Source organism: Oncorhynchus keta, chromosome 20, assembly GCF_023373465.1.
Source record: "Oncorhynchus keta strain PuntledgeMale-10-30-2019 chromosome 20, Oket_V2, whole genome shotgun sequence".
Lineage (NCBI taxonomy): Eukaryota > Metazoa > Chordata > Actinopteri > Salmoniformes > Salmonidae > Oncorhynchus > Oncorhynchus keta.
Genome location: NC_068440.1, coordinates 46,312,793 through 46,334,094, shown reverse-complemented (window position 1 = coordinate 46,334,094; position 21,302 = coordinate 46,312,793). Strand labels below are relative to the sequence as shown.

Below are 21,302 nucleotides of genomic sequence, written 5' to 3'. Positions count from 1 at the left end.
GTACTCTATGTTGATTGGCAGGGGCATTGAGATGGACTCTGTTAATTGGCAGGGACATTTAGAGGGACATTGTGTTCTGCTTCAGTGGTCCTAATTAAGACTTTTCCTAAACCAGACCGACATGAGTACTGATGACATGTTCCCACTATGGTTCTGAAAATGAATACTGATGATTAATCCATAATATACATCTCACTCTTGGGCTTCCTTAAGTTGATATTATGTCTTGAATGAGTCTCATATTAACTGCTTTGTTATACTATAAAGGCTATACTGGTGACGTAGATTCTAGACATTTCTAGTCTCTTCTACTGGATCTTGATTTATAGACCTCTCTTAGTCTCTCACATAGTATCTACTCATCGCTAGCTAGTGGAGTAGTGCCATATCTCCCTTCCTTCCCTAATTCTCTCTCCTGATTCTTTCCCCCCTCTCTCCCTCTCTCGCTCTCTTTTGATTCTGCCTTCCCCTCTCTCACTCTCTCTACCCTTATCTTCTCTCTCTTCTGATTGTCACCACTTTCTCTCTATCCCTCACTCCCTCTCTGTCTCTCTCTCCTCCCTAATATATATATGTCTCTCTCTCTCTTTATTCTCTCCCTATCTCTCTCTCTCCTCCTTTCTCTCTCTCTTTCCCCCCTCTCACTCCCTCTCTCTCTCTCTCCCTCTCTCTCTCTCACCTCTCTCTCACTCCCTCTCTGTTTCTCTCTCTCTCCTCCCTAATATATATCTCTCTCCCTCTCTCTCTCTATTCTCTCTATCTCTCTGTCTCTCTCCTCCTCTCTCTCTCTCTTCCCCTCTCTCTCTCTCTCTCTCTCTCTCTGCTCTCCCTATCTCTCTCTCTCTCCCTAATCCCTCTCTCTCTCCCTATCCACCTTTATTCGTTCATGAAGTTTAATTATCACCGTAATCAGCCGTTTCGTCCATAAGCCGAGTGATTGATCGCAGGGGGATCACACGGACCAGACCTAATCTGCATCAGCCCTAGGACAGAGCCTTGTGGAACGCCATCCAGATGATTATCTTAATTAAAACCTGTTTCATTGGACGGACAAACACACACACACCTGCACGCACACACACACACATGTAAACAAAACAGACACAGACTCACATTCAAACACAACCAGCGTTGAATTGAAAAGTATCCACGCAAACAAACATCCTCAACCTACTCTCCTCATAAGCCACAGTGATATCTGATATAAAAAGAGAGAAATAAAGAATGGGAGGGAGAGAAAAGACAGAGAGAGACCGAGACAGAGAGAGAGAGAATATATGCAATATCCCAGTTGGACAGATACCCTGGGTTTTGTCAATATTTTCCAATATTTCCTAATCTGTTGTGAGGACGACAGAGGTGCATAATATTGTGGAAAAGTTTTTTTTTTTTTTGCTATGCAAATCAGTGTTCTGTTGTCAGGCAAGACGGATGGGTCTGAGAGACAAGCTGAAGGGGGACTGAGTGGAATGGAGTGTGTCTCAAAGCCCAGTCATGGTCAACAGTAGCACTGTTATATTATACTTTGTTACATATACATGTTATATGTATTATATGGGCACCATTTGAGACGCAAACATTCCAAGATGGAATATATATAATATAATAATAATATATGCCATTTAGCAGACGCTTTATCCAAAGCGACTTACAGTCATGTGTGCATACATTCTACGTATGGGTGGTCCCGGGAATCGAACCCACTACCCTGGCGTTACAAGCGCCATGCTCTACCAACTGAGCTACAGTTTCCCCAGATGGTAGATGGCACTGACAGATATGGATGGCCCTTCTGCTCCTTCGCAGCATTTTTTTAAAATTTTTGTGTATTATTTCTTATATTACTACCCCAGCATTTTTATTGTGTTATTAGATACAGTTGAAAGTCAGACGTTTTACGTTTTACATACACCTCAGTCAAATACATTTAAAACATGTTTGGGATAGCGGGGCAGTATTTTCACATCCGGATGAAAAGATTGCCAAAAGTAAACTGCCTTCTACTCAGGCCCAGAAGCTAGGATATGCATATAATTGGTAGATTTGGATAGAAAACACGCTAATGTTTCTAAAACTGTTTATATAATGTCTGTGAGTATAAAATAACTTATTTGGCAGGCGAAATCGCGAGGACAAACCATCCTGGAAAAACATTTTTTGAGTTCACTGTTTTCAATAGGTTTTCTATGGGAAACTAGATTTATGAGGCACCTGGTTGTAGCTCCTATGGAGGTCAATAGTCTTTAACAATTGGTTGTTTGTTTTTCTTCTGAGTAATGAAGAAGTAGTCCTGTTGTTTCAAGCCATGTTGACTCGACCTGGACAAAGCTCCACTTTGATTTTATCCGTTATTGAACACAATATATTCAGTCAGAAATTTTGTCTATAATTTATGTTTAAAAATACCTAAAGTTGGATTAGCAAAGTTGTTTGAAATATTTGGACCAAGTTTACAGGTAACTATGTTAGATCATTTGTAGTCATGCTGGGCAAGTTGGAACTTGTGTTTTTCTGAATCAAACGTGACAAATAAATCTACCTTTTGGGGGTATAAAGAATCAATTTTATCGAACAAAATTACCATTTGTGATGTTTCTGGGACATTTTGGAATGCCAACAGAGGAAGATCTTCAAAGGTAAAGCATTAAGTATTTCGTTATTTCCTGTAGCACCTCCCTGGTTGAAACATGTTTGTCACGCATTAGTATGATGGGGAGCCAGATAATCGCCATAAAATCTGACATGGATTAACCATAAAATCTGACATGGATTAACTAAAAAGTTCAGCTTTATTGTACTTGTGATTTCATGTAAGTGAAATATTTATAGCATTTATAGAAGTTGCGCTCTGCCATTTCACCAGATTTTGTCAAATCGATCAAAGGGATTTGATCCCTAAGAAGTTTAAACACAGTTTTTCACACTTCCTGACATTTTAATCCAAGTAAACATTCCCTGGCATAGGTCAGTTAGGATCACCACTTTATATTAAGAATGTGAAATGTCAGAATATAAGTAGAGAGAATTAATTATTTCATCACATTCCCAGTGGGTCAAAAGTTTACATATACTCAATTGGTATTTGGAAACATTGCTTTTAAATTGTTTAACTTGGGTCAAACGTTTTGGGTAGCCCTACACAAGCTTCCCACAATAAGTTGGGTGAATTTTGGCCCATTCCTCCTGACAGAGCTGGTGTAACTGAATTAGGTTTGTAGGGCTCCTTGCTCCTTGCTCGCACACACTATTTTCAGTTCTGCCAGCACATTTTCTATAGGATGAGGTCAGGGCTTTGTGATGGCCACTCCAATACCTTGACTTTGTTGTCTTTAAGCCATTTTGCCACAACGTTTGAAGTATACTTGGGGTCATTGTCCATTTGGAAGACCAATTTGCGACCAAACTTTAACTTCCTGACTGATGTCTTGAGATGTTGCGTCAATATATCCACATAATTTTCCGTCCTCATGCAGCCATCTATTTTGTGAAGTGCACCAGTCCCTCCTGCAGAAAAGCACCCCCACAACATGATGCTGCCACCCCTGTGCTTCACAGTCGAAATGGTGTTTTTCGGCTTACAAGCCTCCCCCTTTTTCCTCCAAACGTAACAATGGTTATGGTTAACAATTGGGGCTGCAGGGTAGCCTAGTGGTTAGAGCGTTGGACTAGTAACCGAAAGGTTGAAAGTTCAAATCCCCGAGCTGACAAGGTACAAATCTGTCGTTCTGCCCCTGAACAGGCAGTTAACCCACTGTTCCTAGGCCGTCATTGAAAATAAGAATTTGTTCTTAACTGACTTACCTGGTTAAATAAAGGTAAAAAATATTATGGCCAAACAGTTCTATTTTTTTGTTTAATCAGACCAGAGGACATTTCTCCAAAAGTATGATCTTTGTCCCCATGTGCAGTTGCAAACCGTAGTCTGGGTTTTTATGGTGGTTTTTGAGCAGTGGCTTCTTCCTTAATGAACGGCCTTTCAGGTTATGTAAAAATAGGATTCGTTTTACTGTGGATATAGATACTTTTGCACCTTTTTCCTCTAGCATCTTCACAAGGTCATTTGATGTTGTTCTGGGATTGATTTGCACTTTTCACACCAAAGTATGTTCAACTCTAGGAGACAGAACGCGTCTCCTTCCTGAGCGGTATGACGGCTGCAATGTCCCATGAGGTTTATACTTGCGTACTAGTGTTTGTAAAGATGAACGTGGTATCTTCAGGCATCTTCAGGCATTTGGAAATTGCTCTTAAGGATGAACCAGACCTCTGGAGGTCTACAATAGTTTTTTTTTCTGAGGTCTTGGCTGATTTCTTTTGATTGTCCCATGATGTCAAGCAAAGAGGCACTGAGTTTGATGATTGGCCATTCACAGGTACACCTCCAATTGACTCAAATGATGTCAATTAGCCTATCAGAAGCTTCTAAAGGCATGAAATCACTTTCTGGAATTTTCCAAGCTGTTTAAAGGCACAGTCAACTTGGTGTAAGTAAACTTCTGACCCACTGGAATTGTGATACAGTGAATTATAAGTTAAATAATCTGTCTGTAAACAATTGTTGGAAAAATTACTTGTGTCATGCACAAAGTAGATGTCCTAACCGACTTGCCAAAACTATAGTTTGTTAAAATGTGTGGAGTGGTTGAAAAACTATTTTTTTAATGACTCCAACCTAAGTGTATATAAACTTCCGACTTCAACTGTACAGCCGGGAAAGAACTTTTAGATATCAAAGCCACGGTAACTCACCAGCATTATGACCAGGAATACGGCTTTCCCGTATTCGTACACCCCAGGGAACTTATTCCAGAGTCTGCTCCAAAAATACAGCCTGCAGAGATATTCGTAGTGGACTTCTAGTCCAACTCAGGAGGCACGCACACCATCCACCGCTTCCCAGTATATTACTCGCTAATGTTCAGTCTCTGGATAATAAAGTAGACGAGTGAGGATCTCCTTACAGAGAGACATCAGGGGATTGTAACATACTCCTTTTCACAGAAACATGGCTCTCTCGGGATATACTGTCCCAGTCCATACAGCCAGCTGGGTTCTCAGACAAGAGAAGTATGTGACAGGGACTTCAGGCAATCACGGACTACAGAGGGAGAACCAGCCACGTCGCGGACAACGACGTTGTGCCTACGGACGAGCTAAACACCTCCTTCGCCCGCTTTGAGGATAACACAGTGTCATCGACGCTGCCCACTACCAAGGACTCTCCTTCTCATTGGCCGAATCGACATTTAACCCTCTCAAGACTGCCGACCCAGACGACATCCCTAGTCGCATCCTCAGAGCATGCGCAGAGCAGCTGGCTGGAGTGTTTACAGGCATTTTTAATCTCTCCTTATTCCAGTCTGCTGTCCCCACATGCTTCAAGATGTCCACCATTGTTCATGCACCCAATAAAGCAAAGATAGCGGAATTAATTGACAATCGCCCCGTAGCACTCCATCTGTCATCATGAAGTGCTTTGAGAGGCTAGTTAAATAGCCATCACTAGCTGGCTACCACCGGGTTACCCTGCACCTTAGAGGCTGCTGCCCTACATAAGTAGACTTGGAATCACTGGTCACTTTAATAATGGAACACTGGTCACTTTAATAATGGAACACTGGTCACTTTAATAATGGAACACTGGTCACTTTAATAATGGAACACTGGTCACTTTAATAATGGAACACTGGTCACTATAATAATGGAACACTGGTCACTTTAATAATGGAACACTGGTCACTTTAATAATGGAACACTGGTCACTATAATAATGGAACACTGGTCACTTTAATAATGGAACACTGGTCACTTTAATAATGGAACACTGGTCACTTTAATAATGGAACACTGGTCACTTTAATAATGGAACACTGGTCACTTTAATAATGGAACACTAGTCACTTTAATAATGGAACACTGGTCACTTTAATAATGGAACACTGGTCACTTTAATAATGGAACACTGGTCACTTTAATAATGGAACACTGGTCACTATAATAATGGAACACTAGTCACTTTAATAATGGAACACTGGTCACTTTAATAATGGAACACTGGTCACTTTAATAATGGAACACTGGTCACTTTAATAATGGAACACTGGTCGCTTTAATAATGGAACACTGGTCACTTTAATAATGGAACACTGGACACTTTAATAATGGAACACTGGTCGCTTTAATAATGGAACACTGGTCACTTTAATAATGGAACACTGGTCACTTTAATAATGGAACACTGGACACTTTAATAATGGAACACTGGTCGCTTTAATAATGGAACACTGGTCACTTTAATAATAGAACACTGGTCGCTTTAATAATGGAACACTGGTCACTTTAACACTGGTCACTTTAATAATGGAACACTGGTCACTTTAATAATAGAACACTGGTCACTTTAATAATGGAACACTGGTCACTTTAATAATGGAACACTGGTCACTTTAATAATAGAACACTAGTCACTTTAATAATGTTTAAACAATGTTAACATACTGCTTTACTCATCTCATATATATGTACTGTATTCTATTCTACTCTATTTTAGTCAATGCCACTCTGACATTGCTCAATCTAATTGATTAATTACATTATTTTACTTTTAGATTGGTGTGTATTTTTTAGATAGTACTGCACTGTTGGAGCTAGGAACACAAGCATTTAGTTAGATACTACTGCACTGTTGGAGCTAGGAACACAAGCATTTAGTTAGATAATACTGCACTGTTGGAGCTAGGAACACAAGCATTTAGTTAGATACTACTGCACTGTTGGAGCTAGGAACACAAGCATTTAGTTAGATAATACTGCACTGTTGGAGCTAGGAACACAAGCATTTAGTTAGATACTACTGCACTGTTGGAGCTAGGAACACAAGCATTTAGTTCGATACTACTGCACTGTTGGAGCTAGGAACACAAGCATTTAGTTAGATAATACTGCACTGTTGGAGCTAGGAACACAAGCATTTAGTTAGATACTACTGCACTGTTGGAGCTGGGAACACAAGCATTTAGTTAGATACTACTGCACTGTTGGAGCTAGAAACACAAGCATTTATCTACACCTGCAATAACATCTGCTAAAATATGTGTATGTGACCAATAACATTTGATTTGATGGTGTGCGCGGGGGGCTCCTGTAAGCCATGAACCTTTCTCTTGTCAAATGTATTCTCCATGTCTTGTCTGTATGTTATTTTCTCTGTCTTTCTCCTTCTGTCTTTCAAGCTCTCTTATCTTTCTATCCTCTCCTCCTCTGTCTCTCCCTTTTGTCTTCTTCTCCTCTCTCTCTTCCTCTTTCTCTCTCTTTATCACTCTCTCAGAAGATAGTGTTTAAGAGTCCTTCCCCCTTTCTCCATGCCAGGCGTCCATGGGTTCATTCCTAATTTTACTGCCCATAGAATCTCCCCTGGATGCTGAATGCAAAAGGGCCCTTTAATTTGTGGCAACACTTTTATTTAATTGCCATGCAGGAGATATATTCATCAATCTGTCCCGAATGGCACGCTATTCCCTTTATAGCGCACTAAGTTTGACCAGGGCCATTATGACCCTAAATTAATAGTGTGGCATTTTGGACGAACCACCTTAGCCGGGGAAAAAGGTTTTTTTTTTGTTAAAATTTCTTCATTACACCAACCCTGTCCATTATTTACGACACTAATTCACAAAGTAATTCAATGAACCCCAAAGGAACCTGGCCAGATAGTATTTTCTCCATTAGCTCCCTGCGCTCCCCTCTTGATTGTCTCGGTAATTAAGAAGTAGCAACGCCCATGGGCCGTATATAACTGGGACACCCACACTACAGCACCTCCAAGGATCTCTATCATACTACAGCACCACCGAGGATCTCTGTCACACCACAGCCCCTCAAAGGATCTCTGTCACACTACAGCCCCTCCAAGAATCTCTGTCACACTACAGCACCTCCTAGGATCTCTGTCACACCACAGCCCCTCAAAGGATCTCTGTCACAACACAGCACCTCCAAGGATCTCTGTCACACTACAGCACCTCCAAGGATCTCTGTCACACTACAGCACCTCCAAGGATCTCTGTCACACTACAGCACCTCCGAGGATCTCTGCCACACCACAGCACCTCCGATGATCTCTGTCACACTACAGCACCTCCAAGGATCTCTGTCACACTACAGCACCTCCGAGGGTCTCTGTCACACTACAGCACCTCCGAGGATCTCTGCCACACCACAGCACCTCCGAGGATCTCTGTCACAATACAGCACCTCCAAGGATCTCTGTCACACTACAGCACCTCCGAGGATCTCTGTCACAACACAGTACCTCCAAGGATCTCTGTCACACTACAGCACCTCCGAGGATCTCTGTCACAACACAGCACCTCCAAGGATCTCTGTCACACTACAGCACCTCCAAGGATCTCTGTCACACTGCAGCACCTCCGAGGATCTCTGTCACAGCACAGCACCTCCGAGGATCTCTGTCACACTACAGCACCTCCAAGGATCTCTGTCACACTACATCCCCTCCAAGAATCTCTGCCACACTACAACACCTCCACGGATCTCTGTCACACTACAGCACCTCCAATGATCTCTGTCACACTACAGCACCTCCAAGGATCTCTGTCACACTACAGCACCTCCAAGGATCTCTGTCACACTACAGCACCTCCAAGTATCTCTGTCACAACACAGCACCTCCAAGGATCTCTGTCACACTACAGCACCTCCAAGGATCTCTGTCACAACACAGCACCTCCAAGGATCTCTGCCACAACACAGCACCTCCGAGGATCTCTGCCACACCACAGCACCTCCGAGGATCTCTGTCACACTACAGCACCTCCAAGGATCTCTGTCACACTGCAGCACCTCCAAGGATCTCTGTCACACTACAGCACCTCCAAGGATCTCTATCACACTACAGTACCTCCAAGGATCTCTGTCACACTACAGCACCTCCAAGGATCTCTGTCACACTACAGCACCTCCAAGGATCTCTATCACACTACAGTACCTCCAAGGATCTCTGTCACACTACAGCACCTCCAAGGATCTCTGTCACACTACAGTACCTCCAAGGATCTCTGTCACACTACAGTACCTCCAAGGATCTCTGTCACAACACAGCACCTCCAAGGATCTCTGTCACACTACAGCACCTCCAAGGATATCTGTCACAACACAGCACCTCCGAGGATCTCTGTCACAGCACATCACCTCCGAGGATCTCTGTCACAACACAGCACCTCCGAGGATCTCTGTCACACCACAGCACCTCCGAGGATCTCTGTCACACCACAGCACCTCCAAGGATCTCTGTCACACTACAGCACCTCCGAGGATCTCTGTCACACCACAGCACCACCGAGGATCTCTGCCACACCACAGCACCTCCGAGTATCTCTGCCACAGCACCTCTAAAGAGAACTGCCACACCACAGCACCTCCGAGTATCTCTACCTAGCTGACCTGGTTGCATATTAATATTAAGCAGAGAGATGAATTACAGGCGATAAGGATCAGCTAATCACATTTAACCCTCCGTATAATAACATCACCGTCATTGTGAATGTAATACTGTAATATCGTCTCACACACAGGCCGATACACGCATGAACGCACGCACACACATCAAATCAAATGCTATTGGTCACATACACATGGTTAGCAGATGTTAATGCGAGCGTAGTCAAATGCTTGTGCTTCTAGTTCCGTACAGTGCAGTGCAGTAATATCTAACAAGTAATCTAACAATTCCCCAACAACTCTACACACAAATCTAAAGGGATGGAATAAGAATATGTACATATGGATGAGAGATGGCAAAGCAGCATAGGCAAGACGCAAAGAGGGTATAAAATACAGTATATAAAGATGGTATAAAATACAGTATAAAATACAGTATATAAAGAGGGTATAAAATACAGTATATAAAGATGGTATAAAATACAGTATATAAAGATGGTATAAAATACAGTATAAAATATAGTATATAAAGAGGATATAAAATACAGTATATAAAGATTGTATAAAATACAGTATATAAAGAGGATATAAAATACAGTATATAAAGATGGTATAAAATACAGTATAAAATACAGTATATAAAGAGGGTATAAAATACAGTATAAAATACAGTATATAAAGAGGGTATAAAATACAGTATATAAAGAGGGTATAAAATACAGTATATAAAGATGGTATAAAATACAGTATAAAATACAGTATATAAAGATGGTATAAAATACAGTATATAAAGAGGGTATAAAATACAGTATATAAAGATGGTATAAAATACAGTATATAAAGATGGTATAAAATACAGTATAAAATACAGTATATAAAGAGGGTATAAAATACAGTATATAAAGATGGTATAAAATACAGTATAAAATACAGTATATAAAGATGGTATAAAATACAGTATATAAAGATGGTATAAAATACAGTATATAAAGATGGTATAAAATACAGTATAAAATACAGTATATAAAGAGGGTATAAAATACAGTATAAAATACAGTATAAAATACAGTATATAAAGATGGTATAAAATACAGTATATAAAGATGGTATAAAAATACAGTATATAAAGAGGGTATAAAATACAGTATATAAAAGATGGTATAAAATACAGTATATAAAGATGGTATAAAATACAGTATATAAAGATGGTATAAAATACAGTATAAAATACAGTATATAAAGATGGTATAAAATACAGTATATAAAGATGGTATAAAATACAGTATAAAATACAGTATATAAAGATGGTATAAAATACAGTATATAAAGATGGTATAAAATACAGTATAAAATACAGTATATAAAGATGGTATAAAATACAGTATATAAAGAGGGTATAAAATACAGTATATACATGTAACATGAGAAATGTAAGATATATAAACATTATTTAAGTGGCATTTATAAAGTGGCTAATGATTTGAGTCTGTATGTAGACAGCAGCCTCTCTGAGTTAGTGGTGGCTGTTTACCAGTCTGATGGTATTGGGGTAGTCTGTCTGTAGACAGCAGCCTCTCTTAGTTAGTGGTGGCTGTTTAACAGTCTGATGGTACAGGGGTAGTCTGTCTGTAGACAGCAGCCTCTCTGAGTTAGTGTTGGCTGTTTACCAGTCTGATGGTATTGGGGTAGTCTGTCTGTAGACAGCAGCCTCTCTGAGTTAGTGGTGGCTGTTTACCAGTCTGATGGTATAGGGGTAGTCTGTCTGTAGACAGCAGCCTCTCTGAGTTAGTGGTGGCTGTTTAACAGTCTGATGGTACAGGGGTAGTCTGTCTGTAGACAGCAGCCTCTCTGAGTTAGTGGTGGCTGTTTACCAGTCTGATGGTATTGGGGTAGTCTGTCTGTAGACAGCAGCCTCTCTGAGTTAGTGATGGCTGTGTAGCAGTCTGATGGCCTTGAGATAGAAGCTATTTTTCAGTCTCTAGGTCCCAGCTTCGATGCACCTGTACTGACCTCGCCTTCTGGATGGTAGCGGGGTGAACAGGCAGTGGCTCGGGTGGTTGTTGTCCTTGATGATCCTTATGGCCTTCCTGTGACAACAGGTGCTGTAGGTGTACAGTTGCCCCCGGTGATGCGTTGTGCAGACCTCACCACCCTGTGGAGAGCCTTGCGGTTGTCGGCGGAGCAGTTGCCGTACCAGGCGGAGATGATCTGTTATCTGTTATCTAAAGACCTCTTACCCTTTAGAGGTCTGTCCTCACCTCTTACAGTACTCCCTGTACCCTCCCCCCTCATTATATCAGTATTTACCCCTGTACTTCCCCATTATATCAGTAGTTACCCCTGTACCCCCCCCCTCATTATATCAGTATTTACCCCTGTACCCCCCCCCTCATTATATCAGTAGTTACCCCTGTACCCCCCCCCCTCATTATATCAGTACTTACCCCTGTACTCCCCCATTATATCAGTAGTTACCCCTGTCCTCCCCATTATATCAGTAGTTACCCCTCTTCTCCCCCATTATATCAGTATTTACCCCTGTTCTCCCCCATTATATCAGTAGTTACCCCTGTACTCCCCGTTATATCAGTATTTACCCCTGTACTCCCCATTATAATCAGTAGTTACCCCTGTACTCCCCCATTATATCAGTAGTTACCCCTGTCCTCCCCCATTATATCAGTAGTTACCCCTGTCCTCCCCCATTATATCAGTAGTTACCCCTGTTCTCCCCATCATATCAGTAGTTACCCCTCTTCTCCCCCATTATATCAGTAGGTACCCCTGTCCTCCCCCATTATATCAGCAGTTACCCCTGTTCTCCCCATTATATCAGTATTTACCCTGTACTCCCCCATTATATCAGTATTTACCCCTCTTCTCCCCCATTATATCAGTAGTTACCCCTGTACTCCCCATTATATCAGTAGTTACCCCTGTTCTCCCCCATTATATCAGTATTTACCCCTGTACTCCCCCATTATATCAGTATTTACCCCTCTTTCTCCCCCATTATATCAGTATTTACCCCTGTTCTCCCCATTATATCAGTATTTACCCCTCTTCTCCCCATTTTATCAGTAGTTACCCCTGTTCTCCCCCTCATTATAATCAGTATTTACCCCTGTTCTCCCCATTATATCAGTATTTACCCCTCTTCTCCCCCATTTTATCAGTAGTTACCCCTGTTCTCCCCCTCATTATAATCAGTATTTACCCCTGTTCTCCCCATTATATCAGTATTTACCCCTCTTCTCCCCCATTATATCAGTAGTTACCCCTGTTCTCCCCATTATATCAGTAGTTACCCCTGTACTCCCCCATTATAATCAGAAGTTACCCCTGTTCTCCCCCATTATATCAGTAGTTACCCCTGTTCTCCCCATTATATCAGTAGTTACCCCTGTCCTTCCCCATTTTATCAGTAGTTACCCCTGTTCTCCCCATTATATCAGTATTTACCCCTGTTCTCCCCCATTATATCAGTAGTTACCCCTGTACTCCCCATTATAATCAGAAGTTACCCCTGTTCTCCCCATTATATCAGTAGTTACCCCTGTACTCCCCCATTATAATCAGAAGTTACCCATTTACATTACATTTACATTTAAGTCATTTAGCAGACGCTCTTATCCAGAGCGACTTACAAATTGGTGCATACACCTTATGACAACCAGTGGAACAGCCACTTGCATCTAAATCTTGTTGGGGGAGAAGGGGGGTGAAGGATTACTTACCCTTACTTACCCTATCCTAGGTATTCCTTGAAGAGGTGGGGTTTCAGGTGTCTCCGGAAGGTGGTGATTGACTCTGCTGTCCTGGCGTCGTGAGGGAGTTTGTTCCACCATTGGGGGGCCAGAGTAGCGAACAGTTTTGACTGGGCTGAGCGGGAACTGTACTTCCTCAGTGGTAGGGAGGCGAGCAGGCCAGAGGTGGATGAACGCAGTGCCCTTGTTTGGGTGTAGGGCCTGATCAGAGCCTGGAGGTACTGAGGTGCCGTTCCCCTCACAGCTCCGTAGGCGAGCACCATGTTCTTGTAGCGGATGCGAGCTTCAACTGGAAGCCAGTGGAGAGAGCGGAGGAGCGGGGTGACGTGAGAGAACTTGGGAAGGTTGAACACCAGACGGGCTGCGGCGTTCTGGATGAGTTGTAGGGGTTTAATGGCACAGGCAGGGAGCCCAGCCAACAGCGAGTTGCAGTAATCAAGACGGGAGATGACAAGTGCCTGGATTAGGACCTGCGCCGCTTCCTGTGTGAGGCAGGGTCGTACTCTGCGGATGTTGTAGAGCATGAACCTACAGGAACGGGACACCGCCTTGATGTTAGTTGAGAACGTCAGGGTGTTGTCCAGGATCACGCCAAGGTTCTTAGCGCTCTGGGAGGAGGACACAATGGAGTTGTCAACCGTGATGGCGAGATCATGGAACGGGCAGTCCTTCCCCGGGAGGAAGAGGAGCTCCGTCTTGCTGAGGTTCAGCTTGAGGTGGTGATCCGTCATCCACACTGATATGTCTGCCAGACATGCAGAGATGCGATTCGCCACCTGGTCATCAGAAGGGGGAAAGGAGAAGATTAATTGTGTGTCGTCTGCATAGCAATGATAGGAGAGACCATGTGAGGTTATGACAGAGCCAAGTGACTTGGTGTATAGCGAGAATAAGAGAGGGCCTAGAACAGAGCCCTGGGGGACACCAGTGGTGAGAGCGCGTGGTGAGGAGACAGATTCTCGCCACGCCACCTGGTAGGAGCGACCTGTCAGGTAGGACGCAATCCAAGCGTGGGCCGCGCCGGAGATGCCCAACTCGGAGAGGGTGGAGAGGAGGATCTGATGGTTCACAGTATCGAAGGCAGCCGATAGGTCTAGAAGGATGAGAGCAGAGGAGAGAGAGTTAGCTTTAGCAGTGCGGAGCGCTCCGTGATACAGAGAAGAGCAGTCTCAGTTGAATGACTAGTCTTGAAACCTGACTGATTTGGATCAAGAAGGTCATTCTGAGAGAGATAGCGGTAGAGCTGGCCAAGGACGGCACGCTCAAGAGTTTTGGAGAGAAAAGAGAGAAGGGATACTGGTCTGTAGTTGACTGACATCGGAGGGATCGAGTGTTGGGGAAGGACAGGGGTAACTACTGATATAATGGGGATACAGGTAACTACTGATAAAATGGGTGTACCCCTGTTCTCCCCCATTATATCAGTAGTTACCCCTGTTCTCCCCCATTATATCAGTAGTTACCCCTGTTCTCCCCCATTATATCAGTAGTTACCCCTGTTCTCCCCATTATATCAGTAGTTACCCCTGTTCTCCCCCATTATATCAGTAGTTACCCCTGTCCTTCCCCATTTTATCAGTAGTTACCCCTGTTCTCCCCCATTATATCAGTAGTTACCCCTGTTCTCCCCCATTATATCAGTAGTTACCCCTGTCCTTCCCCATTTTATCAGTAGTTACCCCTGTTCTCCCCCATTATATCAGTAGTTACCCCTGTTCTCCCCCATTTTATCAGTAGTTACCCCTGTCCTTCCCCATTTTATCAGTAGTTACCCCTGTTCTCCCCCATTATATCAGTAGTTACCCCTGTCCTTCCCCATTTTATCAGTAGTTACCCCTGTTCTCCCCCATTATATCAGTAGTTACCCCTGTTCTCCCCCATTATATCAGTAGTTACCCCTGTCCTCCCCCATTATATCAGTAGTTACCCCTGTTCTCCCCCATTATATCAGTAGTTACCCCTGTTCTCCCCCATTATATCAGTAGTTACCCCTGTTCTCCCCCATTATATCAGTAGTTACCCCTGTCCTTCCCCATTTTATCAGTAGTTACCCCTGTCCTTCCCCATTATATCAGTAGTTACCCCTGTTCTCCCCCATTATATCAGTAGTTACCCCTGTCCTCCCCCATTATATCAGTAGTTACCCCTGTCCTTCCCCATTTTATCAGTAGTTACCCCTGTTCTCCCCCATTATATCAGTAGTTACCCCTGTTCTCCCCTCATTATAATCAGTAGTTACCCCTGTTCTCCCCCATTATATCAGTTGTTACCCCTGTTCTCCCCATTATATCAGTAGTTACCCTGTTCTCCCCATTATATCAGTAGTTACCCCTGTTCTCCCCCATTATATCAGTTGTTACCCCTGTTCTCCCCATTATATCAGTTGTTACCCCTGTTCTCCCCATTATATCAGTTGTTACCCCTGTTCTCCCCATTATATCAGTAGTTACCCCTGTACTCCCCCATTATATCAGTAGTTACCCCTGTACTCCCCCATTATATCAGTAGTTACCCCTGTCCTTCCCCATTTTATCAGTATTTACCCCTCTTCTCCCCATTATATCAGTTGTTACCCCTGTTCTCCCCCATTATATCAGTTGTTACCCCTGTTCTCCCCATTATATCAGTTGTTACCCCTGTTCTCCCCCATTATATCAGTAGTTACCCCTGTTCTCCCCCATTATATCAGTAGTTACCCCTGTTCTCCCCCATTATATCAGTAGTTACCCCTGTTCTCCCCCATTATATCAGAAGTTACCCCTGTTCTCCCCCATTTTATCAGTAGTTACCCCAGTACTCCCCCATTATATCAGTATTTACCCCTCTTCTCCCCCATTATATCAGTAGTTATCCTGGTACTGTTGCTGTGTCACTATATGCCATTTCATTGTATTATCACTTATATGGATGAACATGGTGACTGTTAGCTGTCTCTCTATCGCACACACACACACACACACACACACACACACACACACACACACACACACACACACACACACACACACACACACACACACACACACGCACACACACACACACACACACACACACACACACACACACACACACACACACACACACACACACACACACACACACACACACACACACACGCACACACACACACACACACACACACGCACACACACACGCACACACGCACACACGCACACACTCGCACACACACACATGTACACGCACACACACACGTACACACACACGCACACACACACACACACCAACGCACGCACACACACACGTACACACACACGCACACACACACACACACCAACGCACGCACACACACGCACACACACACACACACACACACACACACACACACACACACACACACACACACACACACACACACACACACACACACACACACACACACACACACACACACACACACACACACACACACACACACACGCACACACGCACACACACACACACACACACACGAACGCACGCACGCACACACGCACACACTCGCACACACACACATGTACACGCACACACACACGTACACACACACGCACACACACACACGAACGCACGCACACACACACACACACGCACGCACACACACACACACACACACACACACACACACACACACACACACACACACACACACACACACACACACACACACACACACGTACACACATACATACACCTCCTCCAAATGTATTCTTAAGACAGGGGCCCCCCAGGGATGTCCTTGGCCCTCTGCTGTACTCCCTGTTCACCCACGGCTCTGTGGCTCTGCATGTCACCAACTCAAAGTTTGCAGATGACACCGGGGTTGCAGGCCTGATAATCAACAACCACGAGTCAGCCAATAGGGAGGAGGTTAGTGAACTGGCATGGTGCTGACAAGACAACAACCTCTCCCTCAACATCAGCAAAACGAAGGAGTTGAACGTTGACTTCAGGATGCAGAGGAGGGAACATGCCCTGATCGACCTTTAATTAACAGGACTGCAGGTAGATAGTCAAGTTCCTCAGTGGACTCGTCATCGACCAATAACAACCTCTTGTCAAGAGGGCGAAACCACGTACTTCCTGAGCTTGATGCGATGTTATTAATTTCTTAATTAACTCAGGAACCACACTGTGTGGAAGCACCTGTTTTCAATGTACTTTTTATACCTCATTTACTCAAGTGTTTCCGTTTTTTTTGCAGTTACATTTACATTAATGTCTTATGGACTTCCTGTTTTTACTCATAACGTTATAGTCCTTTACTTTTGTTGAAACATATCCTGAAACCTTATTGTGCTCATCTGAATGTCCTTGCTCTGCTCGTTCAGGTTGTCTTTTATTGGTATGATTCATGTACTGGAGGCAGCTCTGCAAGATAGTCACTAGCCACATCATCATAAAATCAGATTTTAAACCTAACCCTAACCTTAAAAGAAGACCAAAAATATATTTTTTGTTTTCATTAAGCTTTCCTTTACATGGAGTGTACAAATCATTAAAAACACCTTCCTGTTTTTAACCTTTAACCTTTCAGTTAAGAACAAATTCTACGCTGCCACCCATATTGAGTTGACGCCCACCTATGCATCTCTGCCTCATGGACAAGATTAACCCCAATAAAAGTCAACCTGCTCTGCTCAGCTCGAAGGGAAGAGTTGGGGAAATTGTTTGAAGGTTGTGCGCTCACTATTAGTAAGACTGATGATTGTTTCTATTATTTAGAGAAGAATTTGGGTGATAACTTGTAAAGTGGTTCTCTTCTTTCCCTCAGCATTCAATCTTTCACTATTCTGAACAACAAAAAACAGAACTACTGAAATATGAACACAGAACACCTGAAATATCAACACAGAAATACTGGTCATGTTGAATTCTTATTAAGGTGACTTTTTGACCCTCCTGGTCTTCGTCTTGACTCGGTCTCGGCCCCCCTCCTGGTCTTCGTCTTGACTCGGTCTTGACTCGTCTCGGCCACCCTCCTGGTCTTCGTCTTGACTCGGTCTTGACTCGTCTCGGCCCCACTCCTGGTCTTCGTCTTGACTCGTCTCGGCCCCCCTCCTGGTCTTCGTCTTGACTCGTCTCGGCCCCACTTCTGGTCTTCGTCTTGACTCGTCTCGGCCCCCCTCCTGGTCTCGGTCTTGACTCGTCTCGGCCACCCTTCTGGTCTCGGTCTTGACTCGTCTTGGCCCCCCTTCTGGTCTCGGTCTTGACTCGTCTCGGCCACCCTTCTGGTCTCGGTCTTGACTCGTCTCGGCCCCCCCCTTCTGGTCTTCTTCTTGTCTTGGCCACCCTCCTGGTCTTCGTCTTGACTGAGTCTCGCTGTAGGTTGTCTTGAACACAACACTAGTATCAACTTATAAACATAAGATTGGAACAAATAATACATAGTATTGACATTAGATATTGTAAGGGAATACCCCCCTGAAATGGACAAAAATGAATGGGAAAACATTGGCATTGGACAAACCAACTGTTTAAACATATTGCAAATGGACAAGAGTCACCAGCAAGTCACCGTCCATCAGTCAATTAGATATAATTTTGACACCAAACTGATACAAACGGACACCAAACCCACTTTTTCCAACTCGTTTAGTAGCCAACTATCACATACTTCAGAGCTGGCCCAAAATTCACAACGCCTTCGGTTCAAACCATTAAAAAAAACATAAAACACATAGTTATGTTCTAGCTGCAGGTCCATTTCTTATGTTATGTGTAGGCCTAGCTGAGGCGACCCCGAATCCCACGTTTCGGCTCGATAGGTCATTTGGTGTCCAAGCAAAACCCTAATTGGTGCTGAAAATCCATTTTTTTCCATGACTTACTACGGGGTCCTTGAATGAACTTTCGGACAGGAACATTGGGGTCTGTCTATATGGGCCGAGACGGTTGCAATGCACCTAGTCTTGCGACTCTGAGACATTTCGTAATTTTCGTGTTGCAAAAATGAATTGAAGTCATTGCAAATGTACAAGGCTTTTTCTCGGCCCGAGAGCCTTCTAGAGCCACGTAACTCACCACGCACTATCGACCTGAGGTCTAAAACAGGATTCTAAAGTTTCGGAAGTCTAGGTCTGACGGTTCTTTAAAAGTTCCAACAAGGTTAACTAATGCAGGCAGTGTATGTCTTTACGCACCCCAATGGGTCCCTAATTCCAAGCTGTGTGTATGTGTGATTTAGTTTTCCTTTGAAATGTTATGGGAAAAATGACTGATTTACAGTTCATGGGGTTTGCCTAATCACACATATGAAGTTTTGGACAGATCTGACTTTTTTAAACCTTCAAAACAGCCCCTGAGACACCAATTATGGAACTTCCGGTTGGGACAGGAAGCTATAAGTCAACAGTATATCCTCATTGGGGTATGCTTTTACAGAATCCTGAGTTTTAAGTCTTTACGTTAAGAACTGACTGATTTACACAGGGTTGAATGCACTATGTCTATCAAACTGCAGGCAGGGTATGGATATACATTTACATTTACATTTAAGTCATTTAGCAGACGCTCTTATCCAGAGCGACTTACAAATTGGTGCATTCACCTTATAACATCCAGTGGAACAGTCACTTTACAATAGTGCATCTAAATCTTAAGAGGGGGGGGTTGAGAAGGATTACTTATCCTATCCTAGGTATTCCTTAAAGAGGTGGGGTTTCAGGTGTCTCCGGAAGGTGGTGATTGACTCCGCTGTCCTGGCGTCGTGAGGGAGTTTGTTCCACCATTGGGGGCCAGAGCAGCGAACAGTTTTGACTGGGCTGAGCGGGAACTGTACTTCCTCAGTGGTAGGGAAGCGAGCAGGCCAGAGGTGGATGAACGCAGTGCCCTTGTTTGGGTGTAGGGCCTGATCAGAGCCTGGAGGTACTGAGGTGCCGTTCCCCTCACAGCTCCGTAGGCAAGCACCATGGTCTTGTAGCGGATGCGAGCTTCAACTGGAAGCCAGTGGAGAGAGCGGAGAAGCAGGGTGACGTGGGAGAACTTGGGAAGGTTGAACACCAGACGGGCTGCGGCGTTCTGGATGAGTTGTAGGGGTTTAATGGCACAGGCAGGGAGCCCAGCCAACAGTGAGTTGCAGTAATCCAGACGGGAGATGACAAGTGCCTGGATTAGGACCTGCGCCGCTTCCTGTGTGAGGCAGGGTCTTACTCTGCGGATGTTGTAGAGCATGAACCTACAGGAACGGGCCACCGCCTTGATGTTAGTTGAGAACGACAGGGTGTTGTCCAGGATCACGCCAAGGTTCTTAGCGCTCTGGGAGGAGGACACAATGGAGTTGTCAACCGTGATGGCGAGATCATGGAACGGGCAGTCCTTCCCGGGAGGAAGAGCAGCTCCGTCTTGCCGAGGTTCAGCTTGAGGTGGTGATCCGTCATCCACACTGATATGTCTGCCAGACATGCAGAGATGCGATTCGCCACCTGGTCATCAGAAGGGGGAAAGGAAAAGATTAATTGTGTGTCGTCTGCATAGCAATGATAGGAGAGACCATGTGAGGTTATGACAGAGCCAAGTGACTTGGTGTATAGCGAGAATAGGAGAGGGCCTAGAACAGAGCCCTGGGGACACCAGTGGTGAGAGCGCGTGGTGAGGAGACAGATTCTCGCCACGCCACCTGGTAGGAGCGACCTGTCAGGTAGGTCGCAATCCAAGCGTGGGCCGTGCCGGAGATGCCCAACTCGGAGAGGGTGGAGAGGAGGATCTGATGGTTCACAGTATCGAAGGCAGCCGATAGGTCTACAAGGATGAGAGCAGAGGAGAGATAGTTAGCTTTAGCGGTGCGGAGCGCTCCGTGATACAGAGAAGAGCAGTCTCAGTTGAATGACTAGTCTTGAAACCTGACTGATTTGGATCAAGAAGGTCATTCTGAGAGAGATAGCGGTAGAGCTGGCCAAGGACGGCACGTTCAAGAGTTTTGGAGAGAAAAAAAAGAAGGGATACTGGTCTGTAGTTGTTGACATCCTAGGGATTGAGTGTAGGTTTTTTCAGAAGGGGTGCAACTCTCGCTCTCTTGAGGACGGAAGGGACGTAGCCAGCGGTCAGGGATAAGTTGATGAGCGAGGTGAGGTAAGGGAGAAG

General features: G+C 44.1%; 1 protein-coding gene across 3 annotated transcripts; it reads right to left on the bottom strand.

Annotated features, from left to right (window-relative positions):
• Positions 1 to 13,188: 13,188 nt before the first annotated feature.
• LOC127910058 (uncharacterized) lies at positions 13,189 to 20,952 on the bottom strand. 3 transcript variants are annotated; one of them, XM_052473071.1, is made up of 2 exons: positions 20,793 to 20,952; positions 13,189 to 14,002 (listed from the first exon to the last, which is right to left on the bottom strand). In XM_052473071.1, exon 2 carries the CDS (start codon positions 13,955 to 13,957, stop codon positions 13,208 to 13,210), a length of 750 nt encoding a protein of 249 aa, XP_052329031.1. In that variant the 5' UTR covers positions 13,958 to 14,002; positions 20,793 to 20,952; the 3' UTR covers positions 13,189 to 13,207. The 3 variants fall into 3 exon arrangements, with proteins under 3 accessions (XP_052329031.1, XP_052329032.1, XP_052329030.1); XM_052473072.1 differs by lacking the exon at positions 20,793 to 20,952 and adding an exon at positions 20,645 to 20,712; XM_052473070.1 differs by lacking the exon at positions 20,793 to 20,952 and adding an exon at positions 14,152 to 14,336.
• Between the last annotated feature and the right edge of the window lie 350 nt (positions 20,953 to 21,302).

What these genes read in the sequence shown, in the direction of transcription:
- LOC127910058 (XM_052473071.1), bottom strand. Translation starts at nt 13,957, where the DNA reads ATGACGGATCACCACCTCAAGCTGAACCTCAGCAAGACGGAGCTCCTC.